The 19184-nt window shown below is 45.4% G+C and overlaps 4 protein-coding genes across 4 annotated transcripts; 2 read left to right on the top strand and 2 right to left on the bottom strand.

Moving 5' to 3' along the window:
- The first annotated feature begins 7 nt into the window (after nt 1–7).
- LOC126563860 (xanthine dehydrogenase-like) lies at nt 8–4176 on the top strand. Its single transcript, XM_050220639.1, has 3 exons — nt 8–2671; nt 2740–4050; nt 4119–4176. Exons 1-3 carry the CDS (start codon nt 8–10, stop codon nt 4161–4163), a joined length of 4020 nt encoding a protein of 1339 aa, XP_050076596.1. The 3' UTR covers nt 4164–4176.
- A 1448-nt stretch (nt 4177–5624) lies between these two features.
- On the top strand, nt 5625–10321 carry LOC126563854 (xanthine dehydrogenase). Its single transcript, XM_050220630.1, has 2 exons — nt 5625–5868; nt 6356–10321. The coding sequence occupies exons 1-2, from the start codon at nt 5776–5778 to the stop codon at nt 10319–10321; spliced, it is 4059 nt and encodes a 1352-aa protein (XP_050076587.1). The 5' UTR covers nt 5625–5775.
- An 87-nt stretch (nt 10322–10408) lies between these two features.
- On the bottom strand, nt 10409–11807 carry LOC126564845 (uncharacterized). Its single transcript, XM_050221965.1, has 3 exons — nt 11152–11807; nt 10655–11079; nt 10409–10551 (listed from the first exon to the last, which is right to left on the bottom strand). Exons 1-3 carry the CDS (start codon nt 11805–11807, stop codon nt 10454–10456), a joined length of 1179 nt encoding a protein of 392 aa, XP_050077922.1. The 3' UTR covers nt 10409–10453.
- Nucleotides 11808–12473: 666 nt separating this feature from the next.
- LOC126563856 (transport and Golgi organization protein 1-like) lies at nt 12474–18854 on the bottom strand. The gene is made up of 10 exons (XM_050220632.1): nt 18708–18854; nt 17852–18396; nt 17564–17803; nt 16486–17404; nt 14980–16133; nt 14736–14896; nt 14565–14666; nt 14300–14499; nt 13623–14219; nt 12474–12599 (listed from the first exon to the last, which is right to left on the bottom strand). The coding sequence occupies exons 1-10, from the start codon at nt 18811–18813 to the stop codon at nt 12514–12516; spliced, it is 4110 nt and encodes a 1369-aa protein (XP_050076589.1). The 5' UTR covers nt 18814–18854; the 3' UTR covers nt 12474–12513.
- Between the last annotated feature and the right edge of the window lie 330 nt (nt 18855–19184).

The following is a 19184-nucleotide window of genomic DNA, read 5'->3' as shown; positions in this document are numbered from 1 at the left end:
GTTTGGAATGGAAGGTTTAGCCCAGTTCAAAAATGTCCCTTTAGTGTTGTTTGTGAATGGAAAAAAGATAACCGATGCTACTCCTGATCCTGAATGTACTCTGTTGACATATTTGCGTGACAAATTACTTCTCTGTGGCACGAAGCTCGGATGCGCCGAGGGAGGATGTGGGGCATGTACGGTGATGGTGTCGAAGGTCGATCGGAAAACTGGCCTTCTACAGCATCTGGCGGTCAACGCTTGCCTTACACCGGTATGTTCCGTTCACGGGATGGCCGTAACAACGGTCGAGGGTATTGGAAGCACCCGGACACGCCTCCACCCGGTACAGGAACGCATCGCAAAGGCACACGGCTCGCAGTGCGGCTTTTGCACTCCCGGAATCGTAATGTCGATGTACTCGTTGCTCCGCAGCTCTCCTGTTCCGTCCATGAAAGAACTAGAGGTAGCTTTCCAGGGCAACCTATGTCGCTGTACCGGATATCGACCGATCCTCGAGGGATACAAAACGTTTACCAAAGAGTTCGGCACCAACTGTGCCATGGGAGAGAATTGTTGCCGAAACGGAAACGGTACAGGCTGCGGACAGAACGGCAGCGAAAAAGATAACGAGCTTTTCCAGCCGAGCGAATTCATCCCCTACGATCCTTCCCAAGAGCCCATCTTCCCACCGGAATTGAAGCTATCGGATAAACTCGACTCAGAATCGCTAGTTTTTCGTACGTCGCGCACGGCATGGTACCGTCCGACGAAACTCGCCGATTTGTTAGCGCTGAAAAAAGTTCATCCGGAAACGAAGATTGTGATCGGTAACACGGAAGTAGGGGTGGAAGTCAAGTTTAAGCACTTTGAGTATCCCGTCCTTGCCAATCCTTCCCAAATAAAGGAACTGACAATAATCGAGCGACAAGCGCAGGGAATGAAAATAGGATCCGCAGTGACGTTGATGGAAATGGAAAACGCGCTCCGAAAGGAAATTGAAACCGGTCCAGAGACTGAAACGCGTTTGTTTCAAGCTATCGTTGACATGTTGCACTGGTTTGCAGGCAAGCAAATTCGCAATGTAGCCTCGGTGGGAGGTAACATAATGACGGGAAGCCCTATTTCCGACTTGAACCCCATCTTTACTGCAGCTGCAATCGAACTGGAAGTAGCAAGCCTAGACGGTGGAGTTCGGAAAGTGCACATGGGCGATGGATTCTTCACTGGCTATCGAAAGAACGTGATTCAACCCCAGGAAGTTCTTCTGTCCCTGTTTATCCCTCGGACCACCAAAGACCAGCACTTCATTGCGCATAAACAGGCCAAACGGCGGGACGACGATATAGCCATCGTGAACGGAGCGTTCAATGTTCAGTTTCGCCCGGGCACAGATATCGTCGAACAAATCCATCTGGCATTTGGCGGAATGGCGCCAACTACTGTTCTGGCCAAGAAGACGGCCGCTGCTCTAGTCGGAGCTCGTTGGGATGCGCAGCTTGTCGAACGGTGCAACGATTTGCTCGTGGAGGAACTTCCACTCAGTCCATCGGCTCCCGGTGGTATGATCGTTTATCGTCGATCGCTCACGTTGAGCCTCTTCTTTAAGGCATACCTAGCGATCGCCCAATCGCTTGACAAACAACAAATCCCAAACAGGAAACCCATTGATGATCGTGAGAAGAGCGGTGCCAGCACTTTCCATACGTTAGTGCCGAAGAGCACTCAATTGTTTGAAAAGGTTTCAGGCGATCAACCCATCACCGATCCAATCCGTCGACCACAAGTGCATGCTTCAGCTTACAAACAGGTCACAGGAGAAGCAATCTATTGTGACGATATTCCAAAGTTTGTCAACGAGTTATATTTGGCATTCGTGTGCAGCACGAAAGCGCACGCGAAAATTCTATCAATCGATCCATCGGAAGCACTGAACCAGGAAGGTGTTCATCGATTCTTTAGTGCGGAAGATCTGACCGACGAGCAAAACCGCCTTGGTGCAATAGTGGAAGACGAGTGGGTGTTTGCGAAAGATATTGTTACCAGCCAGGGGCAGATAATTGGCGCCGTGGTAGCAGAGAAGGAATCAACTGCTAAACAGGCTGCAAAAAAGGTTAAAATTTTGTACGAAGACATCTCGCCCATCATAGTGTCATTGGAAGATGCAATCATGAGACAATCTTTCTTCCCGGAAGGATCACTACGGCTGGAAATCGGTGATGTGGATGCAACATTCCAATCATCAAACACCATTGTGGAAGGAGAGTGTCGCACAGGTGCTCAGGAACATTTTTACCTTGAACCTATTGCTTGCATTGCTTTCCCACGTGATTCAGACGAGTTGGAAATCATCAGCTGTAGTCAACATCCGGCAGAAGCACAACGCAAAGTGGCCAATGCATTAGGCATGCCATGCCATAAAGTGTTTTCACGGGTAAAACGTCTAGGTGGAGGATTTGGTGGTAAAGAAACGAAAGTTGACCTGTTTGTCACACCCGTTGCATTAGCCGCTTATCGCCTGCGGAGGCCAGTTCGATGTGTCCTGGATCGATGCGATGATATGGCCGTTACTGGAACTAGACATCCCTTTTTGGTGCAGTATCGTGTGGCAGTCTCGGAGGAAGGATTGCTACTGGCCGGCGAATATAAAGCCTATTGTAACGCAGGTTATTCGAGGGATTTGTCATATTCCGTGAGTACAATAATAACAATTCCCAAAACTTCACAAGCGGATGTTCTTTATCTGCTCTATTTTTTCAGGTAATGCAACGGGCTTTGTTGCATATTCAAAATGCCTACAAAATACCTACGCTTCGCATTGAAGGATGGGTTTGTAAAACCAATATTCCATCCTGTACAGCTTTTAGGGGGTTCGGGTCTCCACAGGCGATGCTTGTAGCCGAAACTGTTATACGACACGTAGCACAGAAGCTAGAGCTTGATCATGTCGCAGTGATCGAGCGAAATTTGTACAACAATGGTGATCGCACACATTACAACAAACTGATAGACAATTGTACAGTAAGGCGGTGCTGGAACGAACTTCTGGAATCTTCTGAACTCCAAAACCGACAAATCGAAGTGGACAACTTTAATCGAGCTAATCGATGGCGCAAGCGTGGAATCGATGCAGTACCGACGATGTACGGCATTGCTTTCAACGTACCCGGTCTCGATCAATCTGGTGCATTGGTACATGTTTATCAAGATGGAAACGTGCTGATAGCACACGGTGGCGTTGAAATGGGACAAGGATTGCATACTAAAATGATTCAAGTAGCTGCTACTGCCCTTCAAATTCCGTTCGAAAAGATCCACTGCTCTGAGACCAATACGGACAAGGTGCCGAATACTTCGGCGACGGCTGCAAGCGTTGCCTCCGATTTGAATGGTGCTGCCGTTTTAAATGCCTGCCATAAACTTCTAGCACGTATAGAACCCTACCAAAAGAAGGATGCCACAGCGGGTTGGAACACCTGGGTCCAACAGGCCTATCTTGATCGGGTTTCTCTTTCTTCAACCGGTTTCTATGCCACACCGGATATAAATTACAATTTTGCTACGAACACTGGCAATCCCTTTCACTACTACACATTCGGTGCGGCTTGCTCCGAGGTGGAAATCGACTGTCTCACGGGAGATCACCAGGTGTTGCGTACGGACATTGTGATGGATGTGGGTTCTAGCATCAATCCTGCGATCGACATCGGTCAAATCGAGGGAGGCTTCATGCAGGGATATGGCCTCTTCATGCTCGAAGAAATGATATACTCGCCGACAGGTGAGGTATACTCGCGAGGTCCGGGTACCTACAAACTCCCCGGATTTGGAAACATTCCTGGCGAGCTTAACGTCTCGCTGCTAACCGGAGCACCAAATCCCCGGGCTGTTTATTCATCCAAAGCCATCGGAGAACCACCACTATTTTTAGCATCGTCAGCGTATTTTGCAACTAAAGCCGCTATTGCAGCTGCACGAAAGGAAGAAGGGATCTTAGATAATTTCAACCTAATTGCCCCTGCTAGTGCAGCTCGCATTAGGATGCTCTGTAGCGATAGCATTACACATAAGGTAAGACTGAAACCTAAATTACTGTTATTATTCATTCATTTTGATACTGAAAAACGTTTTCATTATAGTTTCCCGAGGAAGATACTACCAAATCGTGGAATGTAATGGCATAAATGGGTTCCAAAATGTCATCTCTGTCTACAAGACAGCACTAGGGTTAGTTCTAGGGTAGGTGGTGCATCATTGTGGAAATATTTGTGGAGAAGCCATACAATGTTAGACATACACTTTGCCGCTTGTAACTTGTATGCACATACTTTCTTCTTTAATAAAAAGGTGTTGGAAAGATTTCTCGGAAACCACGTTGCCTCAATTAACATGGAGCTTGGGTTTAAACTGAAAACCATTATGTAACAGGTTGGCTGATAAGTCCCCGGTCTAACAAAGAAAAACACATTTTTTTGTCAAAAATCGTATTTATTATTCAACATAGTTCCCTTCAAGAGCGATACAACGATTATAACGACCTTCCAATTTTTTGATACCATTTTGGTAGTACTTCTCGGTTTTGCCTCAAAATAGGCCTCAGTTTCGGCGACCACCTCTTCATTGCAGCCAAATTTTTTCCCTGCGAGCATCCTTTTGAGGTCTGAGAACAAGAAAAAGTCGCTGGGGGCCAGATCTGGAGAATACGGTGGGTGGGGAAGCAATTCGAAGCCCAATTCATGAATTTTTGCCATCGTTCTCAATGAATTGTGGCACGGTGCGTTGTCTTGGTGGAACAACACTTTTTTCTTCTTCGTTCTTTTTTCGTTCGTCAAGCAACCAAAAGTTGCTTGACAAAAGACACTCTGTCTCACAAACTAATTGACATACAGACGTCAAATTTTCACACAAATCATTTGAAGGTTGGTGCTATATAAAAATAATATCCATTTAATACTAGCGGCGCATTCTATGTGTCAGACCGGGGACTTATCAGCCAACCTGTTACAACCAAATTGAAGCCTACGACATAGGCGAATGAGGTATTAAAGACCCAAAGCCTATATAAAACAAAAACACGTTTAACCCTGCGAAACACATTCAATGCCGGTTTCTTATCGTAGAACGATTATCGCGACAAACACGTGTCCAAACGTAAACATGCATGCCGTTTTTTCTTACAATTTTTGTGCAGGACTTATGTTTGCCGGTTGAAACTGACGAAGATGTTTCGTCATTCTCTCGGAGACTGATTACCAAGAGATAGTTGGAATTCTCTCTTCGCATCGTACAAAATACGTCGCGTTTTTAGGAATGGATGCATTTCGGTTTTCTCCCTGGACTCTTTACTCAAACTTTACTTTGAGTAAACAGCTGAGGGCTCAACGGACCGTCGTTGGAAGACGCACTTAAGTCACATTTCTTTCCGCTCTTCGTGCTCAGTTCAGCTCGATCCGTTGCCAGCAGTGATAGTGCAAAAATAGAGGCAGCTACTGCTTCTTCAACATATTCGTGCGATACGTTGTCTAATGGGATTGGCCTGTGTGTTAAAAAATAGCAAAAATTTAGTTTACCTGTTACCTAATAAACCTATACTGCGTTTGCGTTTTGTGCAAGCTAGTGTATAAGTAGGTTTCCAAAATTGCGTTGGCCTCTGAGTAGTGATAGAAATTTAATAAAAATCTGCCGTTAACAACAGCCAAAGTGGCACAGCAAGAGCGATAAGCACGCGCAAAACCAAGTGCAAACAACCGTGCAATAACTGTCCAGGTTGTTTTTTCTTAACATCTCAAAAAAACAATGGCCCCATCGAGTGTTCGCGGTGAACCGGACGGACTGTTGCAGCAATTCAACAGAAATCAACCACTGGTTTTCTTCGTCAACGGAAAGAAGGTGAGTGAATGTTCCAGAGGCTGTCCCATTCACCACATTCGATGATAATCATGACGATGATAATTTAAATCTCGTCCGTCAGAAGATGATTTTTTCCTACCAACAACAAACCTGGCAACAAACTCGATGGCATACACTGATAACAGTTATTTGTGATCATCGCATACAATGTTCACACATGACGATGCTCCAGAGAGTAACGAAGGCGAAATGTGTCAAGCCGCTACATCGTTGAACCGTAAACATCTCATCCCGCAAACCTCATCCTTCCCCGAATCCCTCTTTCGCATTCTTCCTTGCTATCAGGTTTGTTCGCTTCAAAACACTCTCACCAAGGTCCTCCAAGATTCAGTGCCACTCTTCGCAAACACGAAAGACGTTGATTGAACGTTTCCATGCCTTCGCCTTCGCAATTCAGAGCGCTGATTAACTCGTCCATCAGTGTGGAGTTTACACGCATGAACGTTCATGTCTTTTCCACTTACAGGTTACCGATGAATGTCCAGATCCTGAGAGTACTCTGTTGACATATTTGCGTGACAAATTACGTCTCTGTGGCACGAAGCTCGGATGCGCCGAGGGAGGATGTGGAGCATGTACGGTGATGGTGTCGAAGGTCGATCGGAAAACTGGCCTTCTACAGCATCTGGCGGTCAACGCTTGCCTTACACCGGTATGTTCCGTTCACGGGATGGCCGTAACAACGGTCGAGGGTATTGGAAGCACCCGGACACGCCTCCACCCGGTACAGGAACGCATCGCAAAGGCACACGGCTCGCAGTGCGGCTTTTGCACTCCCGGAATCGTAATGTCGATGTACTCGTTGCTCCGCAGCTCTCCTGTTCCGTCCATGAAAGAACTAGAGGTAGCTTTCCAGGGCAACCTATGTCGCTGTACCGGATATCGACCGATCCTCGAGGGATACAAAACGTTTACCAAAGAGTTCGGCACCAACTGTGCCATGGGAGAGAATTGTTGCCGAAACGGAAACGGTACAGGCTGCGGACAGAACGGCAGCGAAAAAGATAACGAGCTTTTCCAGCCGAGCGAATTCATCCCCTACGATCCTTCCCAAGAGCCCATCTTCCCACCGGAATTGAAGCTATCGGATAAACTCGACTCAGAATCGCTAGTTTTTCGTACGTCGCGCACGGCATGGTACCGTCCAACGAAACTCGCCGATTTGTTAGCGCTGAAAAAAGTTCATCCGGAAACGAAGATTGTGATCGGTAACACGGAAGTAGGGGTGGAAGTCAAGTTTAAGCACTTTGAGTATCCCGTCCTTGCCAATCCTTCCCAAATAAAGGAACTGACAATAATCGAGCGACAAGCGCAGGGAATGAAAATAGGATCCGCAGTGACGTTGATGGAAATGGAAAACGCGCTCCGAAAGGAAATTGAAACCGGTCCAGAGACTGAAACGCGTTTGTTTCAAGCTATCGTTGACATGTTGCACTGGTTTGCAGGCAAGCAAATTCGCAATGTAGCCTCGGTGGGAGGTAACATAATGACGGGAAGCCCTATTTCCGACTTGAACCCCATCTTTACTGCAGCTGCAATCGAACTGGAAGTAGCAAGCCTAGACGGTGGAGTTCGGAAAGTGCACATGGGCGATGGATTCTTCACTGGCTATCGAAAGAACGTGATTCAACCCCAGGAAGTTCTTCTGTCCCTGTTTATCCCTCGGACCACCAAAGACCAGCACTTCATTGCGCATAAACAGGCCAAACGGCGGGACGACGATATAGCCATCGTGAACGGAGCGTTCAATGTTCAGTTTCGCCCGGGCACAGATATCGTCGAACAAATCCATCTGGCATTTGGCGGAATGGCGCCAACTACTGTTCTGGCCAAGAAGACGGCCGCTGCTCTAGTCGGAGCTCGTTGGGATGCGCAGCTTGTCGAACGGTGCAACGATTTGCTCGTGGAGGAACTTCCACTCAGTCCATCGGCTCCCGGTGGTATGATCGTTTATCGTCGATCGCTCACGTTGAGCCTCTTCTTTAAGGCATACCTAGCGATCGCCCAATCGCTTGACAAACAACAAATCCCAAACAGGAAACCCATTGATGATCGTGAGAAGAGCGGTGCCAGCACTTTCCATACGTTAGTGCCGAAGAGCACTCAATTGTTTGAAAAGGTTTCAGGCGATCAACCCATCACCGATCCAATCCGTCGACCACAAGTGCATGCTTCAGCTTACAAACAGGTCACAGGAGAAGCAATCTATTGTGACGATATTCCAAAGTTTGTCAACGAGTTATATTTGGCATTCGTGTACAGCACGAAAGCGCACGCCAAAATTCTATCAATCGATCCATCGGAAGCACTGAACCAGGAAGGTGTTCATCGATTCTTCAGTGCGGAAGATCTGACCGACGAGCAGAACAAAGCCGGTCCTGTGTTTCACGATGAATTTGTATTCGTGAAAGATGTTGTAACTACCCAGGGCCAGATTATCGGCGCTATCGTAGCTGATAATCAAACAATTGCACAACGCGCAGCACGTAAGGTGAAGGTAGCATATGAAGAATTGCAACCATTAATTATAACATTGGAAGATGCAATCCGACAAGAATCGTTCTATCCCGGGTTCCCGAGAGTCATTGTTAAGGGAGATGTAGAGCAGGGGTTTTCAGAAGCTGACTTCATCGTAGAAGGTGATTGTCGCATGGGCGGACAGGAGCACTTCTACCTTGAAACGCAAGCGTGTCTCGCTGTGCCGAAGGATTCCGATGAGATCGAGGTCATCAGCAGTACCCAGCATCCTACCGAAATCCAACATCACGTAGCACTAGCGCTAGGAATTCCTGCCTCAAAAGTAGTCTCTCGTGTTAAACGTCTTGGGGGCGGTTTTGGTGGCAAGGAATCGCGTGCCGCCATCGTTGCCATACCGGTCGCACTGGCCGCCCACCGCCTTGGAAGGCCCGTGCGATGCATGCTGGACAGAGATGAAGATATGGCAGTGTCCGGCACACGACATCCTTTCTATTTCCAGTACAAAGTTGGAGTTAGTAAGGAAGGAAAGCTTATTGCTGGGGATTTTCGTTCATACAACAACGGTGGCCACTCGATGGATTTATCCTTTGCCGTTTTGGAGCGTTCAATGTTCCATATTCAGAACGCTTACCGTATACCTAATCTGCGCGTCCGCGGGTGGGTGTGTCGTACGAATCTTCCTTCGAACACAGCTTTCCGTGGATTTGGAGGCCCGCAGGGCATGATGGCAGCAGAATTTATGATGCGTCATGTTGCACGCGTACTTAAGCGGGACTACATCGAGTTAGTCGAACTAAATATGTACCGCGAAGGTGACACAACACATTACAACCAGCAAATCGAAGGCTGTAACGTGGGTAAGTGCTGGAGCGAGGTACTACAATCATCTGACTTTGCCAAACGCAGGCAAGCAGTTGAACAGTTCAACCAAGAGCATCGTTGGCGTAAGCGGGGAATTCACGTCGTTCCGACAATGTTTGGCATCGCATTCACGGTACTGCATTTAAACCAGAGCGGTGCACTGATTCACGTTTACCAGGATGGTACGGTACTGCTCACCCACGGAGGAACCGAAATGGGACAAGGACTACACACGAAAATGATTCAAGTCGCGGCAACAGCGCTGGGAATTCCTTTCGATCGTATCCATATTTCTGAAACGTCTACAGATAAGGTACCGAATACTTCGGCGACAGCAGCGAGCGCTGGTTCAGATTTGAATGGAACAGCGGTGCTGAATGCGTGCAAAACCATTAGCAAACGATTGGAACCGTTTCGGCGAGAATATCCCGACAAGGATTGGAATTTCTGGGTCAGTAAAGCTTACTTCAGTCGCGTTTCATTGTCGGCTACTGGATTCTATGCTACACCTGATTTGGGATACGATTTTGGCACTAACTCGGGCAAAGCATTCAACTACTACACATACGGTGCGGCCTGCTCCGAGGTGGAAATCGATTGCTTGACTGGCGATCATCAGGTCATTCGTACTGATATCGTTATGGATTTAGGATCCAGCATCAATCCAGCCATTGATATCGGACAAATCGAAGGCGGATTTATGCAGGGTTACGGTTTGTTTACACTGGAGGAAATGGTATATTCGCCGCACGGACAAGTTTATTCACGAGGACCCGGTATGTACAAATTACCCGGTTTTGCCGACATACCTGGTGAGTTCAATGTTTCACTATTGACTGGGGCTCCAAATCCCCGCGCAGTGTACTCATCAAAGGCAGTTGGTGAACCACCGCTTTTCTTAGCATCGTCTGTTTTCTTCGCTATTCGAGATGCAATTGCTGCTGCTCGACAGGAGGAAAATCTGAGTGAAGATTTTACTCTAGTTTCACCGGCAACTTCCGCACGAATTCGTACAGCTTGTCAGGATAAGTTGGTTGAACGATTCACTAAACAACAGAGCAATGACTATATTCCGTGGAATGTAATGCCTTAAACAATATCAATTTTAATCTTTACATTAAATGTTAAGCACGTTTTGGGGTTTTTCAATCTATTTGGTAAATATATTTAGCATATATCTAATTTGGAAGTCAAAACAGTTTTTCAGACCCGGGCCATTATTTTTCTAATGTTTGCCAGCCCTGAACCACCCGCCAATTTTGGACATTCGTGTCTTTCTCTTTGTCACCAACTCTTGTTCGGAGGTTTGAATTGATGCGTTTTCTTAGTAACATAATTTTCAATAATAAAAAAAACACCACCAAAAAAACTCGTTAGTTTAAAATGTTCAATTGAAATAAAATAAAGCTTAAAAACTTCCACTTACCGGTGTCGTTACTTTCCTGTGTGATGCCGTCCATTTCCATGGAATGTATTTTCGAAACGTAGTAGAGCGAGGTCACTAAATTCACTGGGTTTGCCGGAGCACTATTGGCACGATACAAACTATGATCTCCATCACCTCCGGACGAGGAGGAGCAAGGCTGCTCGATCGCACTTAAATTGCTGCTCGGTGTATCGCAAGAAATGCACTGTTCACTGGTTTCTCGACTTGTTCCGGCACTCGGTTCAAAACAAGTAGCACGAGCGGTGTTTCTCTTCCTTCTTCTAAAAGTGTCGCTTAAAATTTTCTTAGACATTTCGTAAGAACGGGAGTAAAACGAAAACTCTCCTTCATGCTTCATCTTCAGGAATAAATCATCCGCATTTTGTAATCGCTTCACAGCATCCATCAACGTTTCGCAGGAAGATCTGCAAAGCAAAAGAAAGGACATTTCACCATGAGTCTCTCGTGTCCATTCCCATCATCTTGCGTAAACGTACTTCAAATCGTCGATCTCTCTTTTTAGGAGATCAATCACTTCACGATTATGGTGATCCTCCCTTTGGCGGGTTAATTGTATGCACGTAATCTGCTCCCGTAGGTCATCCAACTGTTGCTCCATGTCCATTTTTTTCTCATGCAAACGCTCAGCTCGATACATTCTGATCGGATCTTGGTGTTTCGCCAGAACTTTAGGTGGAGGAAGCGGTGGCTTTTTTCGTAGCCTTTCTCTATCGCTTTGAGATTGTGCCACTTTCGGGCGCCCGCCCGGTTGACACATTAAAGGAATCATGCTGCAACGGCGATCGATCGGTGGCTTTTCTTTTACTTTCGAACCATCGTACTCGATAGTTTCGGACCCAATGGTGAATTGTTCTAACTTGAGCGGAACCATCACTGCCATTTTATCAGCTGCTCGAGCCTGCCGATCACTGGACAAATTTTCTGCACTGCTCCAACGATTCAAGGGTTCCTTCGTGTTATGAATACTTTCGTTGCTTTCGTCCTTCGCTTCATCGAGACCAATGAACGTATTGTTACGCGTTAGCTTTCTTGACTCGCGGATAAAATGCCCCATTTCTGGTGACGCTTTGGCGTCATACGGCGAACACACACGGAGCACATCCCCATATGATGCGTGTTTGCTTGGCTGCATTTTCGATGTTCTGGTAACACAGCACGATTAAACCGTACGAACCGAGCAAGACGAGCGTGAACTGAAACTATACCAAAACTATCCGCAAAGGCTGCTTCGATCCGGTACAGCTATTGCAGTATTGCGATATTGTATGCAGGTTTGCACAATGGCGACTACATTTTTGGCGTCCTTTGCTATTCTTCTTATTCTTCTCCACTCAATCGATTCGTCAATTTGCTTGCGCAAACGTCAATCTAAACTTAACGAAACGCATCAAAAATCCGTCGTTAAAAGCTGGGCGCAGCTTAAAATGAGTGCGGTTTGAGTGCGATGAGCGCTCAAGGGGAATCCGCGAACTCAAATCTGATCTTCAAGTGATTTTCCACCCGGCAGTGTAAGGTAGGAAAAAAGATACGAAATTCCACGATTATTAACAATCTACATGCGAAAAACAAGTTCTTTCAGCCCGTTTTGTTGAAAATGAAAAAGATCTAATATTTTTTAATTTATATTTATATTTCCATCGCCTTTCATTCCATCGTTTCCTAGAGTTTCCCTGCATCTTTAAGGAAAAGTAGTCGCAATGTTTCGTTTCGTTCCTGATAATTCTTCACACTGAGGACAAACGTTTAAAATAACTTCTATCAAACTTCGTCATCCGGTCTAGTTTACTTTTATCTTAGACTGCACAGTTGTTTTTGTCGTTATACATTCCAGTGGTGATTTACATCTGCGATTTTCCGCTTGTTCTATATTTTCCTGAACTTTTCCTCGTTCCTAGCGAATCCTGTGAACCGGAACTGAAACCTCCTACACTTGTTGCAACAATGAGTTGCAACGACGAGTAAACCAAGCCGGATGTGTAACATAAAAAAACACATATTCCGTTGATAGTGAGGGAGAAAGATCATAGTATTAAATTGATCACACCGAAAAGTGGTTTTGGACGAGTGTCAGGTTTGCAGACCATTCCATTTATATGCAAAGAGAACAAAAATATACGTAATAGTAATCAATAGTTGTGCGCGAGACAAAGAGAACATACAAGAAGCAAAGCGACTTATGCTAATAACGTCACATCTAAGCATACCGAGGCTTCAACATAAGCAATGAATTTTTAGTAATGAAAGATGAGTTTCGACAATGATGATGAGCAGACTAAATATAGGTTAAAAGATGCAACAGGAATCATGTATTAGGTACCAATTTGGATTGCATCACGAATCAGTAAGCATTTCTGATGGTGCACCAGCATATGTCTCGGATAATGATACAGTACACTGCAAGCATTTACTGTTTATTGCCATAGCGTCAGTGAAACAAACACAGTTTTTTTGGTTAACGCAATGGTAATGCAAAGCAACAATGCTCCTTCGAAACATGTCTTTGAATATATTTCTAGTCGTAAGGATGGAAATAAATTGTGGAAAACAGTTGAACAGCGTTTTTGCAACGAATGAACAGAATGGAGGAAAGCTAGTAGATTTTGTTAATATGTGGCAGTATACAGAATTGTTTGTAAAATATATGTATATCTTTTTTGTTTGGCTACGTCTAGCTACTTTCAATTGTGATTGATTAGTGCTGAATGATATGATTGAAAGGGACTGTTAGCCCGTTTTAATTTTTTTTTTATTATTATGCACAATACGTCCGAGAGGCAAGCTTCAAAAACAGCTTTAATGTAACACGTCGCTTTCACGTATCGACGAACCTGTTACATCAAACAGGGTCAATTATTACAAGGAAATGATCGCTTTTTGCTTGCCTGCACACCACATTTGTACTACCAACCGTCGAACTCGTCATCCGAATAATGATTATTAGTGGTACCTGCGTATTTTTTGTTCCTCGGATCCTGAATTGGCGGTGACGTGCGCATACCGGTTGGAGTGTAACCTCTCGAGTAGTTTCCACTGCCGCTGCCGCGCCCATCACGGTGTGGCCGTTCACGATCGCTGCCTCGATCTCGATCCCGTTCTCGTTCACGATCTCGATCCCGGTCGTAGTTCGAATGGCGTGAGTGGTGTGGCGGTGAAGGCGGCGGACTAAAATCGTTTTCTGTTTCGTACGTCGACATAACAGAATAGTCATACCGGCTGTCCGGTGAGTAGCGTCCGCGATCCGGACTGTATCGATCCCGTGAATCGATGATGTTGTTGGGAGAGTAACGATTGTTCGGTGGTGGTGGTGGTGACATCAAACGACCAAGAGGCGGAGGCCTCATCTCACCCGGACCGTGCGGGGGCGGCATGAACGGTGGCATAAATGGAGGCGGCGGACCAGGCATAAACGGTGGCAAAAATGGCGGAGGTGGAAGCACTCCCAACAGTGGTGGAGCATTCGGCGACTCCACACGAATAGGCGAAGGTGCAGTTAGGCCGAGATCGGTTTGCGTAATGGAAGCATTCGGTAAACTAATCATTCCATCTAAAAAAAAGCTCAGAAATAGGACGTTACTGGTGTTACAGAAAAGCGCTGTAACTTTTATCGCCGCTGTATGCATTTACCACTGGAAGCAGAAATATCTCCAAGTGCAGTAAGTTTCCGCCGAAGCGCACTGGATTCGCTCCGGGCTTCTTCGAGCCGTCGTTCCGCCTGACGGGCAGTAAGCCAGGCGTCATGTGAGCGTGTTTCAAGCGTAGTATATTGAGCTTTGTGTGCCGTTGCCTGCGCTTCAATTTCCGCCCGAAGTTTATCGTTTTGCGATCTGAAATAGAAGCGCACTTAGCCAATATGATCTTAAATTACGAACAAGCACGGAAAACGACTTACTTTAGCTGTTGTATTTCATCCTGCATGTGACGTATCTTTTCTACCGTGGTGGTCGTTTCACCTTGTTGCTGCATCCACATCGCTTCCTTCACGCTTAATTCTCTGAAAAAAGTACAAGATTTATATCTTCAACCGCTTGAAACTTTTTCTAACACGTTTCGAAAAATCTACTTCTGCAGCTGTGTTTCCTTGTCTTTGAAGTACGAAGACAAAACTTCCAGTCTTGTTTCTGCTTCCAACTTATCCTTTTCCGCTTTGCCAAACTCTCGCTTAAGTGTTGAAATTTCTTCGTTTACCATCTTCATGTGATCTTCTACTAGCTGGCGTGCAATCTGCAATGTTTCAACGACACATTAGAAAGACGCGAACAACGATCAACGAATTTAAATTCGAACCCTTGGTGCGGATTACTCACAATTTCACCCTGCAGCTTATCCTGCATATTAGCATTTTCCTTTGTCAGCAGCGCTATTTGAGCTTTTAGTTCAATCGAATCAATCATTCCTTTTCCAGCGTGCCTACCCTCCGATTTGATGTCCTTTAAGCACTCTTCCAGCGCTTCGCATTTGGCCTCCATTGCGGCAAGAGTTTTTCTGCTTTCGTCTGCCTTACTCTGGGCAATTTTCAAATCCTTCGTTAAATGATCGATTTCTGCACCCAACTCCTTCCGTATGCTTTCCACTTTTGTCTTCTGTTCAGACTGCAAACTTGCCACCTGCTCCTCGAGCTGTTTACGATGATCGGTCAGCTCAGTGCGTGCCTTTTCCAGCTCATCCAAACGCTCCTTAAATGTACCGGTTTGACTTGCGATCGCAATCTGTAGTTCACTGTTTTCGCGACTCTTTTCAGCCAGGGAAGCATTCATCGATAGAATCGTTTGTTGCTGTTCGTTTAGCTGACGCTGCAGCTCTTCAACGCTTAGTGCAATCGAATCGCTACCATTTTGGTTCAGCAGCTCCGCCACCATCTTGTTCAGCTCCAATCCAGCTTCGGCCGCATTTTCCAGCTCTTTTTCTAGTCCCGCTATTTGATCCTGCAGGTACAGCTTTGCCTGTTCGGCAGCTTCCAGCTCCGCCTTCAGCGCGATCACCATGTCGTTAGAACCAAAGGAATTGTTTTCAATGCTCGTTAGCTTGTGCTTCGTTTCCTGTAGCTCAGATTTCAACAGTCCACTCTCTTTGTACGAAGTCATCAGATCACGTTCGATCATGTTGAGCTTGTAGATCAGCGGTTTTTCCCGTCGATTCTTGTTGATCAGATAGTGGCCAAGTGAAAATGCCAGCAAAGTGAAGGATGTGATCGCTAGCATAAGAATAAGATCGCTTAGCTTGATCGCTTCCTGCACAAACACTCCAATGTAATCTTCAAAGGGAATCTGCTGCTTTTCAACATCATTATTCCTATTGGGTGGAACGGCGTCGTTCTGAGACTGTACAATTTCGTTGTTGCGCACATCCTGGTCCATCGGAGTATAATCTGACACACCGTTTGAATGCTTAACGGATGGTGGTAAGTGTGGTGGTGCTGGTGGAGGGCAATCGATGGCTGTACTATCACAATATTCGTTTTCTGTAGACAACAGAAAGAAAAAGTAGATTTAATGAATCAATTATATGATAGTAAGCAACGCAGCAAGCAGTACAGCACGTTTTCACTGCAACGAAGAAAACAACTCAATGAAACATACATATGAGTGGCCTTAAACCGAATGTTCTAAAAATAATCACATACACACATGCAGCTAATAGAAACAGGTCCGTCTTATATCCCATATTATTTAATAACAAAAACTGAAAATGCTGCTTTTTTGCTCGCGATTGGTTTACCTTTGACGCAATATTTCGTACGATATCAAAACACGACAAGTATATAACTTATGATCGATTCCGCCGCTGTAACCGTACAAAGTTGTATCGTGCACGGAGCTTACCTTCATTGCGATTTTCAGCCAATTCTTGCGGAGGTCCAACGATTTGAGCCCTGTGTACTTGATTATTTTCGTAACGCTCGGCAATTAGTTCACTAGTACCAGCATCTCCGTCTTGAGGAAGTGTGGTAGCTTGTCGTAAGTCAACTTGTGTCGGAAAATGTAAATGTGTGTCACCGACCGTTTGAACATTCATTTCGGCAAACTTCACTTCCGGTGCCATTTGTTCCGTATGGCCCTGCTCTGGGTGGACGTGTTCATGGGCGTGATTATGATCGTGGTGATTATGATGATGATGGTGTGGATGGTGGTGGTTATGGTGATGATGACTATGAGCCAATAAATTACCCAAACCACCTGCAAGGATGCGGTTGGGATGAGTTGGTTGACTATCCCCTTTTTTGGAAATCTCAGCTGAATTAGGTGTTTCTTTGTTTTCCGTTTCGGTAACAGCGATCGGTTCTGCTGCGGCAGGTGCAACATCAGCCGGTACTACTTCAGGGGGCAATAATGACACAGGTACTTTAGTTTCAGTCATCTCAACCATGCTCAATGGTGTTGTACCTTCGTCCATCATCACGGCAGACTCCGTTGTAGGCGGATAGTCTTGAACTGCAGGAATCGCTGTAGTTTGCTGTGGGACGGTATCACTTGATAAGACAGTTTCCGAAGTTGATGGAATTTCAGTCATTAGATTTGTTTGCTCTAAATGCGCCACTTGCTCTTCTACATTTGCACCATTACTGTTTTCTTCGGCTGCTTTCGATTTATCTTCACTAAGAGTTGCTTGTTCCGTTATAGTTGGTAGACTATCATCAAAGACGTTATCAACAGAACCAATAGCACCCAATGGTTGTTCTACATCTAATCCCGCCTTGGCCTCGGGATCGTTTGTTTGCTCAGTCACGGGTATCTTTTCTGTTACAGGTAGATCACCGTCGTCTCCAACGTTCGCCACAGTAGATGGACTATAATCAGTGACATTATCAACAGAACCAGCAACATCCAATGATTTTTCTGTAGCTAATCCATCGTTTGACGAGGAATCGTAAGTTTGATCAGTCGTGGGTACCGATTTGCTCCAATTCTCCAAACTAACAGGTAGATCAGTTAGATTCCTTTCAGTAGCAGGTTGATGAGCGCCGTCGTCTACATCATTCGGCAGTACATTTTCCGTTGCAGCTTCGGGTTGAGATGGTACATCATAACCAGCAACAGTTTTAGCTTTATCATCTTCCTTTTTCACTACTTCAACATTTGGCTCTGAAACTTCATCTTCAACTTCTTCACTGATATCTTCATTCTCCTCCTCCTCCTCCTCCTCCTGCTCCTCCTGCTCCTCCTCCTCATCCTCCTCTACCTCATCACCTTCTTCTGTATCATCAGCTTCGGCCAGTTCTTCGGAGTCATCGTCCGGCTTTTCAGCTGGCTCATTTTTCACAACTCCTGCATCATTCTGTAGATTGTTTTCCACTATCTGTGTGCTCGGTACCACTTCCAATGTCGGAGTTGACAGCACGCTAGACGCTCCATCGACGGCAGCAAATTGAACCGACGAGGTATCCGATAGTACATCATTTGTTAGAACGGTGCCCTCAACCACAGTCGTTTGTACGACTTTGTCTAGCGAGATAACAGTTTGCGTTGGTGTGATATCTGTCGCATCGGGGGCTGGAACGTCGTCGCTAATCGTAACTCGGTCATTCGATTTTATCAGAATGGTATACTCCCGAATGAACGTCTTGGATGCTAGACCTGTCTTGCCTGTCGCCTTTCGTACGAGATATTCCTGATCTTTTCCAACATTTTTTGCTAATATATCAACAGGCTCATTCTGGTCCAGGTTCACTTTATTTGCTCCACCACCTCGAAATCGGAGAACAGCTTTCCCTTTTGCTATTACACCTGCAAGAGAAACATTTCAAAATGTATTCCAAACGTAAACATACACAAGCAAGAATTGTTTACAAGAGTCTATGGATTGGTATCAAACGATGAATCTGCTAGCGGCCGACAGTGTACTCATTAAAAATTACACTTTAGTTTTCATTTAAAAGCAGTTTTATCCATTATTTCGTAAGTAATATCAGTTCAATTGGAGTATGACCCGAAAGGGGCTGCCTATTTTGCATGCATTGAGCAAGGCTGGCTGAAGCACTGTGTTGGCTGAAGCACTGGGAGCTGAGCAAGTTTGGCACCATTTTTCCTCGACTTACTTTCGCATTGTGGATCCCCGCATTCTTTGCTGGTCGTTTCGATAACTGATAACACTAAAACTAAACACAACGTATGTACAAAACAATTAACGACGGATCTTTTCATGGTTTTCCTGTAAGCCACATCACTTCTTGTACAGCAGGACTTTTTTTCGCCTACGATTCTTGTTGTCAATTCGGCTTTTTGACATTCGATTACGTGGACCACGTAAGTTATACAGCGCGATTCGGTTCTTGTAAAATGAAGTGCCTTTTCCAAGCAGCAGTGAAATGCTGGCTGAAGCACTGACTAAACTGTGCTCAAGCATCTGAGCTACAGGACAGTTGACGATAAGATTTTTATCAGACGATATTATTTATCAGCACATTATGATTAGCCATTGCATGGGTTTTCTGTATTTGATGAACTGCTTTAGGCGTTGATAATAGTGTGTGCACCCTACAAATAGCCAAAAATTGCATAAAATTCAACCCATA

The sequence above is a fragment of the Anopheles maculipalpis genome, chromosome 3RL (genome assembly GCF_943734695.1).
Source record: "Anopheles maculipalpis chromosome 3RL, idAnoMacuDA_375_x, whole genome shotgun sequence".
Taxonomy (NCBI): domain Eukaryota; kingdom Metazoa; phylum Arthropoda; class Insecta; order Diptera; family Culicidae; genus Anopheles; species Anopheles maculipalpis.
The sequence above is the reverse complement of the archived record's forward strand: the minus strand, read 5'-3'. Positions and strand labels throughout refer to the sequence as shown.

Excerpts from the sequence above, each read along its gene's own strand:
- LOC126563860 (XM_050220639.1), top strand. The coding sequence starts at position 8 with ATGGAAGGTTTAGCCCAGTTCAAAAATGTCCCTTTAGTGTTGTTTGTG. Across the intron at positions 2,672-2,739 it reads CGAGGGATTTGTCATATTCC|GTAATGCAACGGGCTTTGTT; the intron begins GTGAGTACAATA and ends CTATTTTTTCAG. Across the intron at positions 4,051-4,118 it reads GCGATAGCATTACACATAAG|TTTCCCGAGGAAGATACTAC; the intron begins GTAAGACTGAAA and ends TTTTCATTATAG.
- LOC126563854 (XM_050220630.1), top strand. The coding sequence starts at position 5,776 with ATGGCCCCATCGAGTGTTCGCGGTGAACCGGACGGACTGTTGCAGCAA. Across the intron at positions 5,869-6,355 it reads TCTTCGTCAACGGAAAGAAG|GTTACCGATGAATGTCCAGA; the intron begins GTGAGTGAATGT and ends TTCCACTTACAG.
- LOC126564845 (XM_050221965.1), bottom strand. The coding sequence starts at position 11,807 with ATGCAGCCAAGCAAACACGCATCATATGGGGATGTGCTCCGTGTGTGT. Across the intron at positions 11,080-11,151 it reads AGAGAGATCGACGATTTGAA|ATCTTCCTGCGAAACGTTGA; the intron begins GTACGTTTACGC and ends TTTGCTTTGCAG. Across the intron at positions 10,552-10,654 it reads ACAGGAAAGTAACGACACCG|AAAACGCATCAATTCAAACC; the intron begins GTAAGTGGAAGT and ends TATGTTACTAAG.
- LOC126563856 (XM_050220632.1), bottom strand. The coding sequence starts at position 18,813 with ATGAAAAGATCCGTCGTTAATTGTTTTGTACATACGTTGTGTTTAGTT. Across the intron at positions 14,500-14,564 it reads GATGAAATACAACAGCTAAA|ATCGCAAAACGATAAACTTC; the intron begins GTAAGTCGTTTT and ends CTTCTATTTCAG. Across the intron at positions 14,220-14,299 it reads AGATATTTCTGCTTCCAGTG|ATGGAATGATTAGTTTACCG; the intron begins GTAAATGCATAC and ends GCTTTTTTTTAG.